Source organism: Etheostoma cragini, chromosome 12, assembly GCF_013103735.1.
Source record: "Etheostoma cragini isolate CJK2018 chromosome 12, CSU_Ecrag_1.0, whole genome shotgun sequence".
NCBI classification, from domain to species: domain Eukaryota; kingdom Metazoa; phylum Chordata; class Actinopteri; order Perciformes; family Percidae; genus Etheostoma; species Etheostoma cragini.
In genome coordinates, this window is record NC_048418.1 from 8754343 (window position 1) to 8767676 (window position 13334).

General features: G+C 40.6%; 1 protein-coding gene across 1 annotated transcript; it reads right to left on the bottom strand.

Annotated features, from left to right (window-relative positions):
• Nucleotides 1–2212: 2212 nt before the first annotated feature.
• nmur1b (neuromedin U receptor 1b) lies at nucleotides 2213–5701 on the bottom strand. Its single transcript, XM_034887037.1, has 5 exons — nucleotides 5609–5701; nucleotides 4022–4749; nucleotides 3023–3244; nucleotides 2429–2745; nucleotides 2213–2319 (listed from the first exon to the last, which is right to left on the bottom strand). Exons 2-4 carry the CDS (start codon nucleotides 4710–4712, stop codon nucleotides 2444–2446), a joined length of 1215 nt encoding a protein of 404 aa, XP_034742928.1. The 5' UTR covers nucleotides 4713–4749; nucleotides 5609–5701; the 3' UTR covers nucleotides 2213–2319; nucleotides 2429–2443.
• Between the last annotated feature and the right edge of the window lie 7633 nt (nucleotides 5702–13334).

The window sequence follows — 13334 nt, forward strand, 5'->3', positions numbered from 1 at the left end:
CCCTCCCTCCTCCTCATCCCCTCCCCTCCCTTCTGTGCTTCCGTGCACTAACCCTCCCACCCCCAAATCCTTCTTACAGGTTGGAAGCGGAATTGTCCATTACATACAGGTTGGGTAGCGGATCTGCAGTTCGAATCATTGACTAAAATCAGTGGACAGAGCATGTGTGACGTCACCCATTGGTTTGTGGAAATATGTTTTTTGTCTTTGAGTTTTGCCGTTACGGACGGAGCCATCCCGATTCCGAATGTGACGATTTTAGACGAGAGTTAGGAGTGAGGGAGGAGCCCTTACACTCTTAGTTACGTAACCTACTTTCACTGGCAATCACATCATAACCACGCCATGAAACACCCCCTGCTTTATTTTATTTTATTTATTTTTATAATCAACAAGACTATAATTTAAAAAAATTAACATCATTCTGTGATTGAGACCATAAACTCATATGAAAATGTTTACTGAGGTGATAAATCAAGTGAGAAGTGGGTCACTTTCTCATAAACTTCTACAGAAACTGACCTCTTTTTGCAACCGCACGTGTCACCCCCTGCTGGAATTCAGATAGAATGCAGGTTTAAGGCACTTCCACATTTGCAGCACTTTACCAAAATGGAGGCTTTGTCCATTAATACACAGTCTACGGTTCAAATAACATGGACAATGGAATGTAAGGGACAATTCCGCTTCCAACCTGTAGGGGGACCAAAGTGGGAAAAGTTATCTAGTGTTGCTTTAATACAGGTAGTCTACATTGTTGGGTTGTTTTTTAAACATTTTCTTTTTATTTAATTTTGTAAATTTGTACCCCTCTACAAAACATGTCAGGTTGATGACATTAAAAACTAGGGTTGACTTTGAGTTGAACAGATGAAAACAAGTAAAAATCTTTGCAACTCATCTCCCATACAACTCCTACTGAGCATCACATTTACTGTTTCCTATTCTGGGATTTTATGCTTTTCAACATGTCGTGTGTTTGGGTGAAAGTCAAAATGAAACACATCATTTTCTCATTTGGGTTGATTTGTGCTTTAAATTCACAGCACCCACACTCTGCACACAGAGGTTTTAGTGAAATGATACTAGCTTGTTGTCATGTTGTCATCTCAAAGTGCCACGGGTGATAATAATAACCTTGGCACTCATAAATGAATATCGTTATTTGACGATAGTAGATGTGGCCTTTTAAAATCGACAATTCACGGAGCTGATGGGTAAACAGTGTATTCTGTTATGTTGATAGCAGTTTAGACTAGATTGCTGTTCAATAGCGTTGGTGTGGCACACTGATAACATTACAGTTATAGCAATGTAATTGGTCCATATCCATGAGTCACTGTAGCTCAGCTTTGTCTTCTGGCTTTCTGCTTTGTGTCAATCATCATTTCAATATTACTGACCAAGTTACATATTCTTTCCCCTCTAACCTTTATTATTATCATCTCTAGATTTACAAATTAGTTTTTCCCTTGCACTATACTGTATGTCACCCAAAGTTGAGATAAGACAGTTGAGTGGAAAGGTTTCTGTGGCTCTTGGCAGACTCAGTTACTCATAAATAAGTTGTGTTGTTGCCTAGCAGCACTTTGGCCACAATACTTATACAGAAGTCCTGGAGCTGGTTGTCCTATAGCAGAACATGAAAACAAGACTCATTTTATGCACATTTGCTTCCAAGCTAAACCAACAATAAGAACAGTAATTCTTACCAGCAGCACTGGTGTTCAAAAGCAGGTCATTTAATCATATGTACCATTCCAAGGGTCCAAGCTAAAAAACACACATGCTTTTATTAAATAGTAGAGAGTACTGCATCAAGTCCTGTGCATTAATAAAAGAACTGATACACATTTACTTGCCACACATACAGGTACTGTTTTCAATGAAATTTACAAAAACATTAAAGCAATAATTCAACACATGAAACAAAAAAACTATCCGGGAAATCAATGGATGCAGCTGATCATTTAATCCTGGCAGTAACCATTTCTAAAGCAAAATACTTCTGTTAATTAAGCTTTAAACTGCATGTAGACTTACTAACATTTTACATTGTATAGGTAAGTACACAACACAGTTATCAAAGAAATACTTGCAAGGCACATCTAATCAGCTTTGCCACATACAAACAATAACCTTGTGTTTTTTCCTCTTCTTCCCTTAATCGTCTTTCATTTCATTCCTAGACAGGAGCCATTATGCATTTCTTCTTCTACAACATTTTTCAAAAGAAAATTCCCTCATTGGGTGTGTCGGTGATGGTGCTGGAATGAGATCTGGCAACTGTGTAGGCCATAGGATACAATCCACACCATTTTTCCGGCTTAACAAACCATTCAGTGACTCCTCGTTCCATCAATTGGTCACATTCTCCACTAATGTTTTTCCTTAATGTGTCACCCATCCGTGTACGATGTTATTGGACTTCCTTTGGCCCCGACTAGATACTGTTGGGCATTTTCTCGCTCAACGTGCTGCGTTGGGTCAACCGTATGCTGGAGCGCACCGGCCAGTTGTTACATAAACAAGTACTGCGACTGAACATTTTTCTGAACCTGGTTGACATGAGGTTGTATAGGATAGGGTTGACGGCAGAGCTTAGGTAGAAGAGGACTCCAGAGACGATGTGGACGTACCCGAAGACCTGATGATGCTCCTCGAACGAGGGGTCAATGTAGCTCCACATCAAGCGGTCCACGTGGAAGGGAGCCCAGCAAAGGCCAAACACAACCACCAGCACACCTGGACAGGCCAGATGGACAGTTAGTCAACTGGACGGCTAGATTGACAACATGTTGAATACACCCATGATATTCCTAGACACATAGACAATCATAACGCAAATCAAATCCCCTCAAAATGACAGATGGCAAGACAAAGCTGAGACAGGCAAGTTGAAAACTAAAAATGCCTAAAAATGATAACAAATGTATGTGGGCACAATGAGTGTGAACACACACACACACACACACACACACACACACACACACACACACTATAGACTATAAATTTAACCCACACATCATTTTGGTGACTTGCAGGTTGCGTTTGCTGTGGGACCTGGACAAACCTTCCGGTCCAAAGCTACAGCCGGTGTCCACCACTGTTATCATCTTTTCCCTGTACAGCTGCAAGCCAATGAGCAGGTAGAGAATGCTAATTATCAGCATGGGGAGCAGGAAGAAGGCCAGTGTGGAAATCAGGATGATCAGGTTGTACATCCAGATAGGCTTAATCACATCTGAGGATGGAGAAATAACAAATAGGTTTGTCAGTCAGATCATGATCCCATGTAAACCTATTAGCCCTTTTAAGCTAATGCTAGCAGCATGGCTCTAGGGATGGCAGTTGGTCCACCATCTTGGTCCAGACGGTAATATGTTGACTATCTTAACTATTGATTGACATCAGTTTAAAATTTTAATTTGTCTAACACTTTAAATTATTAACAAATACTTTTTTTTTGTATTTTGTAAATACTACAAAACAAATGATATTCACATCAGCCTCAGCTGTACTTTGTGCTGTTAGCATACTAACTAAGATGGTAAACATACATGTAGTAGTCATTTTGCTTGAGATCTGCATGTTAGCGTTGTAATTGGGTTAGGGTTTTAAAGGTACTTTTATTGTCACATACACAGACAGTACATGTAGCGAAATTCGTTCTCTGTATTTAACCCATCCCTCAATAGAGCAGTAGGCAGCCATTTACAATTACTGGGGACCAACTCCAGATCTGAGCCAGTGCCTTGATCAAGGGCACTGACTGGAGAACCTATTACATGTTTTTTGATGGTAGGAGAAACCGGAAGAAACCCACGCAAACATGGGGAGAACATGCAAACTCCACACAGAAAGGCCCGGAACGAACCCAGAACCTTCTTGCTGTGAAGCCACAGTGCTAATCATTGGGCCATCATGCTGATGCAGCCTGTGGCCTTACAAAGCTCCTAAGATGGCTGTAGACCCTTATAAATATCAGAAATCAAATCAAAATTAATAAATCTATACGTACGGCAGATAGCAGATTGGGGAAACTGTCGTCCAAACTTTGGAGGCAGCACCACCTCAATGCCATGCAGACTAGTGTTTGGCACAGCACACAGCATGGACACCACCCACAGCATTAAGATGACCCTCTTGACGTGAGCACGTGTGGTCATGTGTTTGACTTTGAGGGGATGCACAATTGCCACGTAGCGCTCCACACTGAGAGCCGTGACATTGAGGATGGAAGCGAAGCAGACGGTTTCAAACAGGAATGTTCTGAAGTAGCAACCCTCCTCCCCCAGCAGGAAGGGGTAGTTCTGCCACATCTCATAGAGCTCTAATGGCATGCCCAGGAGCAGCACCAGCAGGTCAGACGCCGCCAGGCTCAGCAAGTAGTAGTTGGTGCGCGTCTGCATCACCCTGTGGCGCAAAATGACACTGCAGGTCAGAGAATTGCCCAGTACACCCACCATAAAGATGGTGAGGTAGATGACAGAGACAGGAAGGAATGCAGGGGACCTTGGAAGCCCCAACTGTTTGGACAGGTACTCCTCCTCACTCAAGCACATGTCATCTAGATCTTGTGCAGTACTGTGAGCCAACACCCAGGAGATATTCATTCCACACACCACAGCAGCCTTGGGGCAGCCCACGCCACTGAAAACTGTGGCATTTGTTGTAAAAAGAGCAGAGCGGGAGCAGTTTATCCCCAGCATGTTGCTGATCGGCAGGGTGGTTACTTGGATTTTAAACCTAATGGAAAGAGGGGAAAAGTTGAATCACCAATTTTATACAGGACGTGCAGTTTACTCATCACAAGGATTACTACTCAGCCCGTGGAAAAATTTTTTGTCAAAGTCTTCGGCGGCTCTGGATCGAGCTTTTTCATAGTTTGGGGGGGGGGGGGGGGGGGTGTAAGATCGAGCTGTGTTGGAGCTTGACCCATACTATTGACTAAAAGTCAGAAAAATTGGCCATGATTTTGATCATTCTTTTTTAAATTCTGTCTTGTGGGTCCCTCGAATTTATCGAAGTGCAACGCTAAATTACCTGAATACCCCTTTAAGACCCCTTTGAGATTTTTTTTCAATTAAACACTAAATGATCTGGTTTGTTGGAATATGAAAGGGAAGCTTATCACTACTGGGTCTATTATTTGCAAAACTCTCCAAATTTTAATATCCTAATTTTTATTGGCCACAGACTGTTGTTAGCTGTACTTAGCTCTTGTCAATAGCAGCTAGCAGAGAAACTATTCATATAAGTTGAAGCAACATTTAAACAAAAAGCATTCTAATCAGTTTTAAAAAAAATGGAATGAATTATCAGCATTGCAGCAAAATTCAGATGTTTGACAACTTGTCATCTTCTCATAGCTGTAGAAAGAGAAAAAAGGCCTTATATAATTTTCTGTAATATCTATCTAATAGACTGTATATTTGATAGCTCTTAAAATGTAGTCCAAGATATCACTGTCCTTTTTGGCATTATGTTCTGCAGAATACAAACTCATGATAGACTTTGTTTGAATTCGCTCACTGGATTTGTATATCCATTCAACATGCAACAGAGATGTTAAGATAACTTTATGTCATGAACAAAAAAAACTCACCTGCAGTTTGTTGGCTCCTTGGGGGCTTGAGATGAATGCAATTTGCATCCTGGACTTAGTTTTCTGGCACTATTTCTTGACTGCTTTGGTGCTTCAGTGTGTCACAGCTGCTTTAACTCAGTACTTAAGCGCTGGCGTTCAGCCCACCCCTCTTTCTCTCTCTCTCTCTCTCTCTCTCCTCACATCACATCATCTTGTTTATTCCAGACTCCACCATTAGCCCCCTTCTTAATGTCTCTCTTCTCAAATACAACTTCTTTAACCTTTTTTACTCTTTCACACACACACAAACACACACACACACACACACACACACACACACACACACACACAAACACTTTCCACCTTGAGATCTGCAGCAATATGAAGGTTGAGAATGCTTTGATTCTGTAACCCATGGTTGAGTTGTTGAATGTGCCCTGATATTAGCCCTGTGTTAAAACAGCACAGAGGGCTGCGTTTCATAGAAGCAACTTTTTTTTTACTCTTTTGTCGCAAAACAATTAAATTAAACAGGAGAAACATGGTATTCATGCTACACAGTAATTATCAAGGAATGTTTGCTTGCATGTATTTGATTGGCCAATGTAGCACCTTGCAGGATGACATTGTGTTGCAGCAAAGGTTTAGCCAGGTCTAACTGTTTTGCCGGACTACTTTGCGTATGTGCCCTCGCTGGGGTGACAGACTAAATTCAAATGTTCAAGAGGGTTGTGTTTGAACTGTATGAATTGACAACAGTTAGCAAAGTTGGTATGTATGCTCCAAATACTGACCAGGAATCAAACCAGCAACCCTGCATCCCCTTGGCAACCTCCATTTCTCCTTTTCCTAAACTGGTGATAAAATAACTTCAAACTACAGTTATTATCTATACCAGGGTACATGATTTACTATGTGTTTTGTTGTTCTTTTCATAATTTGAAACAATTAGATCCAGCCTAATCTAATCTGCACTGCATAATCAGCATAGTCTCATTTACAATTCATCATATCTGCAGTCACTTGTTGCCAGAGAATAAAAATCAGTGTATAGAATAAATACGTCCCAATATGTGAACACGTTTGTTTTCTTTCAATTATTCATGTTATTCACCTTGTCTTCCTGCAGTAAACGTATAGCATTTTTGTCAACATGTAGGATATTATGTTTGAATATTAGGATTCAGATGAGTATTTCCCCTATACGGGACACCAGGCCCTTTTTACGTTTATGCATGTGTACAGAAGAGAACTGAGGTGATATTGAGGATTGCTCAGCTAATAGATGAACCCAATGAGACACATCCTACGCAGACAAGCAAGGACGGAAACAGGGAGTTGTGTGCACAATAAATCATCAACGGAGCTTCTGTCAGAGGGCAGAAAATTCCCAGTTTTGCTTGGCTGCACACGTCTGTATGACTGTGTCTTGCACCACCTACCTCCCCATTTTTCTGCCTTGCTCCACAGTGGTGTCTAACTCAATCACCACTTTTAATCCCAATGCCGGGGCTCCAACAGTCCAGCATTAATTGTGCATCTGCATCAGATTGACTGAGTTTATTTGTCATTGAAGTGTGTTATTATTTAAGCTTTCTAAATATATAAAATGGTGGACCATTTAAAGGGTAAATCATGTAAATAAAATCAATAAACTTACATGATTGCAAAATCATGTAAGTAAAATCAGGGCCAACAATTCAGTGTTGGCCCTGTCCAGGAAACACATGTGTAGCCTGGAAGGGGTTTCCTGCTCATGTTAAAAGTTATATACCTTCCACTTCCCAGAAATCCCCTCAACATGAAACGTATTATCCTGAAGAGCATCAAGGCAAACCATCATATTCTAGGTGACAGGGTCGTAGAGGAGCCAATGTAGGCGCAGGGTGTGACGTTTCCTCAATGCCAGCACTGTTTTGGTTGCAGTGTCATATATGAACAGAAATCAGGAGGATTTATTTTAATTATTTACAGCTTTTCTCAGGCACCTGCTGAGGCTGCATGAAGGAATCATATCCCATTATCATATCATATCTTTCTGATCTATGTTTTGTTCTCATGGGAACACGCTTTCTCATAATTTGTCTTAAAACGGTGAACTCTGTCCAAAATGAACGAAGCACGTTGCATTGGTTATGAACGAACAGCTCCTGCAGTCTTCCTCTACTGTTCTCTTTTTGCATTTTCCTGGGATGCAATTGCAGTCTCTTAAAAGCTCCACAGCTCTCATCCAAGCACCGCACTTTAGAGCTTTAAACCAAACCCCAGCTAATCCATTCATTTATAGTATTTTCATGGTTTACATGAATTCCACTGAATTCCAACATAGGAGTAAGTAACTGTGTGCCATTCCCCATTGTCATAATTGCATCCTTATCATATTACCTAAACCCTTTTAATAAAATGAAGAAATAAAAAAGCAACAGTAGTTTTAATACTGCTACGTTGGAAACACATAATTTTTTATCATATTTACATATTGTAGCAGGATACATAGACTTTAGCAAAGCAGCATTCTGATTTTTTTTTTACTGGTTGTCAGTGCTGCTTTTGCTAACTTTAGACTGTTACACATTGATTTTAGATACGATGGATGTGAAAAGGAACATGAATGTGAAAACATGTCTTGTACGTAAATACATAAGTTTGGTTTGGTGAAAGTATTTCATTACAGCTGGTTAGTTAGGTAATTAGTTGATTTAGTGACAGACAGAATATTACTAGATTTTAAAAAATCCCTTTGTAGTTTAAGTCATTTATCAAGTAAACAAACATTCTCTAGTTCCGGCTTCTCCCAGAACCAACCTAAAGATGTCAAATTGGCTTTTGGGAAATTTTGACAAGCAGTATTTTCTGATGGTTTATAGGCAAGTTAACTTCATTTATTTAGCACGTCTCAAACGCAGAGACAATTCCATGTGCTGTTCATAGACACAACTAAAAGAACATTAATAGAATAGTAACTGAAAGCTAACAAGAGTAAATGCTCTCAGATCTCTTGGTTCTTATTGGAACTCTGGCAGCAGCGTTGTGCATGAGCTGAAGTTGTCTGATGGTCTTTATAGACTAAACTAAAGAGCCCAGTGACAGTGTCTGGTTGACTAATGGATACCCCGGGTTTGTGGCAGCATAAAACAGGCTGCATAAATTGTCAGCAATTTTCAAGTGTTACATCAGTTAATGTGGATGCCATCAGAAGAAGTTAAAAGAACCCATACAGCATATACCCAATGGAAAACTTATATGTTACATTCTCTGTATTTCCCTTAAATGTAGCTCCATTTCTTTTTTTATTCTAGAGAGGACACAGAAGAACACATGAACATGTGAAAAGTGCTGTTGTGAGGCTGTTAATAAGCAGTGTGCTTGAGGCAGTGCTAAGGGTTTTTCTTTTACCCAACAAGAACAACGGGCAGACTGAGCGGCCAGTATCACAAATAATTGTCATTTATGTTTATTAACTGCGGATGTGATTGTATACTTTAACAGCTCTCAAAGGACCACTTCCTTCTGTTTACGTGACAAAATTCAATATCCCTTGTGCTCGCATAAACTTCTCAAAACTCAATTTGAACCCGTATCACAAACACAACTTATTATAATCAAGCTAAAAAAGACAATGCTGCTGCCATGGTTTCTTTACATGGTTTTATTTTAAAAGCAAGAACATTTATATTTTGGTCATGAGTTCTATATCATGCTGATAAACTACTAGTCTGACAGTGTGCAACACTGCTGGAGTTGTATAAAATCATGACAGGCTTATGGTTGGCAGAAAGATTTAAAAGAAAAAACAGAAAAACACTGCATGACAGTGAACAGGAAGATTCCAGGATGACCTCAGAGTCATGCAGGGCATACACAGTTAACTGACTGCAGTGCGGCATGGTGCAGTTCAGCTATCTGTCCTCCTCAGCTCAAACTGGTGTAATCCATATTAATGTTTATCCCCTATTTTGCAGAGGTTGTTAGACTTCCTGTCACTGACTTTAAGAAAAGAGCAGCTCTCACACTCTGGTGTGCTACTGCCTCTCCAAACTTGGGTATAGGATTTTTTTAGATTCAACTACAGTTTACAGAAGAGTATGGGTGCCAGAAACAATGGCAAACACTGGGAGGGTAAGCACTTACGGGCATTCTTCAGTTATAAACAGGCTAATAATTAATCACTGTGTAGGAAAGAAAATCAAGAAATTAGGATGTACACAGAGAGAGACCAAATCAAGTAAAAAATCAACAGATGGAAGCATGAACTCAGTGAAGCAAGCATGCTCAGGTGAGCATGGAGGCCTTTACAATAAAAATGTGACAGGCGATATTACGCCTGCTTGTTGCATGACTCAGAGCGCCTCGTCAGAACACATCTATTAGTTTTATTAGTCAACCTCAGAGAAACTATTTATTCTGTGAAATGTTGACATAAATGTCGTTCATAGTTTTGGCCTATGTTGTTTTACTTACCTCACTTGCTATGAAATACAAGAAAGGATCACTTTTTAGCATCTTCTTCTAACATTCAGTGCACTAACTTTCTCCTGAATGTACTACAGCATCACAGTAGCATGACAGCTTTGTTTACAAGCCCACTTCTCTTGGGACAAGGCACCGGAGGCTCTATTTTGAGCTTGTGGTTGACTCGTTAAAAAAGAGACAAAATCTCAAATTTTAACCCTTTCACTCGTGGTCTTTTCATTATTATGCTAAGCTAAGCTAACGAGCTCCTGTATTTTCACACCATACAGATGTCAACAGTGGTAACAAACGTCTCATCCGACTCCCAGCAAGAAAGCAAATACATGTTTCTTCTCAAAAATTTCAAACTAATCCTTTAATGGTTAATAAGTTTTATTGATTGCTCCTACTAAGTAGCATGGTAGCCCAGGGGTTACCACTGTGGCCTCACAGCCAGAAGGTACCTGGTCTGAAACCTGATCGTGCCGGGCCTTTCTTTGTGGAGTTTTCATGTTCTTCCTGTGTCTGCGTGGGTTTTCTCTGGGTGCTTTGATTTGTGGTGAATGTCTGGTGTCGTAAGACTGCCGTGCATCACCCAGGTGGGGGCTACACATGAAGCACTTCGAGCGTCTATGATAAATGTTATTAATTTTTATTATAAGATTCTAATAGTTATGTACTGTATATTTTGTAAAGCCTTTTTATGTTTTCAAATAAACCTTCTATCTATTAAATGGTAGTTATGAATGATGTTTGTATGCTCAATAATGCAATATAACATATATGGCGCTGATCAATTGGCCAATGAAATGTCACAGAAAAAGCAAACCTGTTTTACAACAAGATCATTCTTTTATGTTTTCTGAGATTTTCCTACAACTGTACAATCATCATCATCATCATCATCATCCTCATCATCCTCATCATCACCTTCCGCAGTTTATTTTTTATTGTTTTGCAGATGTGAATTGCTCCTCTATTTCTTCCATTTTATTATGTGCGTTGCATTGCAAACTTTTACATTACCAGAAATGTTTGAAAATCAAGTGGATTGACTATGCAAGCACGCTTTTTGGAGTACACATATTTGTCATTTAACTGTAATTTGTCCAGTCTGAATGGCCTTCGTTCTCAACAGCTGCTTAGAATAAGTATGCAGTGAGGAATTTAGTTATTGCACTTTGTCTTTCTTACACTAGAAGGCGCTCACGTACCACGCGTGAATGATCCTCCACTGAAAGAATGTGGACTATACCTACTGAAGCACACAGCAGGTTGCATCATGATGTAATAGTCCCCATGCCCTCATGCCAGATAAATCCCCCACCCAAATTTCAGTTTGTTTAGCAACCATGCTTCTCCTCATCCTCACTGTGTGTCACAACCTGTCGCAGGGCACAGGAGGAGAGGAGGGCTCGGAGGAGGAAGACAGTCACAAGCGCTTATCATCATCACAGCTACCTTTAAATTTGGATGTGGAGTCATTTCTGATACATTCAAGTTGTACCAGCCTGCAATCCCCCCAAGTGTTTGGTCCGGCTAATCCACTCAAACAAGAAAAAAAAGCTTTCTCAAGGCGTGACACCCACACACACACACACACACACACACAGCATATCCACAACCTCATTATGAATAGATTTTCCAGAGTCATCGACCCAACAGATCGACCCCTCGGCTCTTTTCTCCAGGCTGAGGCCCGTGAGGTCATGCTCACTGAGTCTCCAGGTGAAATTGATGTTGGTTTGATGCACAGCTCCTACTGTTGGGGGAGGACGTAAGAAATCTTACAGTAAAGGGGCAAACAAACTATACAAATTAATCTTTATGATATGACAGACAGTGGCTCTTTAGCTGCTAAATGATAGAATATGTGGTGACACTTTATTATAACCATCACTGATAAATGGTAAATTGTGATGTTAATAGTTATTTTACTACAAACAATGAAATGTTGAATGATAAAACAATTTGAAATGATAATAAATAATGCTGACTTATTATGTGTCATGCTATAAGCATTTTCACAGTATTGTTTCGTTTAAAAAATAAGCAAAATATAAATAAATGAATGATATATACACTTTTATCACTGAGAATATCCACCCTGTGCCCTGGGTAGACCAATACAAAAAAATATGTGCACTATTATGAAAACTTAAAATACATCATATTTCAGGGTAATTGGTGGTTATACTGGTTGTATTTAGCCCCAGGGGAACACATGAGCGGCCTGTGCAGCAATCTGCTCGGCCAGCATCATCATTACTGTGCTTGAGTAAGACCTGAAGTTGAGGATGCTGCTGCCTGACTCACATCATTTTTGCAGGTTGTGCAGGATGAGGAAACCCTTATCTATCTAGACCTTTAGCTGGAATGACCGCGAAACTACACACCGGAGCTCCAAAGTAAGAAGCCAAACAGTCTGACACTAATTACCTCCTCTGTGGGGGGGGGGGGGGGGGGGGGGGGGGGGGGGGGGGGGGGGGGGGGGGGGGGGGGGGGGGGGGGGGGAGTGGAGAAGCTGTTGGATAGTGCAGCAGACACTGCTTCCCTGGCCACGTGTCGAGGAATGTCACATGTGATGAAGAGGTCAAAGGTCCTCAGGTTGCTAGATACTGAACATTGACACGTGTTAATAATGGATGTGAAAAAAACAATCTCTGGATGTTTCTCCACATCTGTATGCAAAGCTGCAACATGAAGGAAATGAATGGAACACATTTGCATTCAGTAAACAGAGTGATCTAAAACACCTTCAATGACCACAATGTACTTCACGCTGCCCTGCTGTGGCTGTAAAGAGTGAGACTGTCTCCACCTAAAGCTCAAGGGGGCCAGCCATTCATTAACAACCAGCAGTGAGCTGCTTATAGTTAAAACAACAGATACTGTGTGTTTACAATACAAAAGCAGCCGTGGAAAGAGCCGTCGTCTCTCACTCTCCGACCTCTGATATCTAATTTGTCCTGTTTGATCGTGTCCCTGCTCGATCCCAGCTGATGAAAAACAATTGTGTGTATTCATTTTTTTCCTCCACTATTCCCTTTTCCTCTCGTCTGCCTTCCAGTGGAAGCTCGATTGGCTGTGTTGTAGGCTGGAACATAGAGAATTAGTAAAGGTGCCAAAGCCAGTAATTTTTCAATTGCAGCAAATAGACCCCATGTGACCCAGCCGAACAAACTTAGAAATCAACAAAGCCCACCCAGAACCAGTTTATCTAAATTCCAATAGTATGCTCAGTAATGGAAAAACACTGTAGAAATGCCATTTCAAATAGACCCCAACGTAA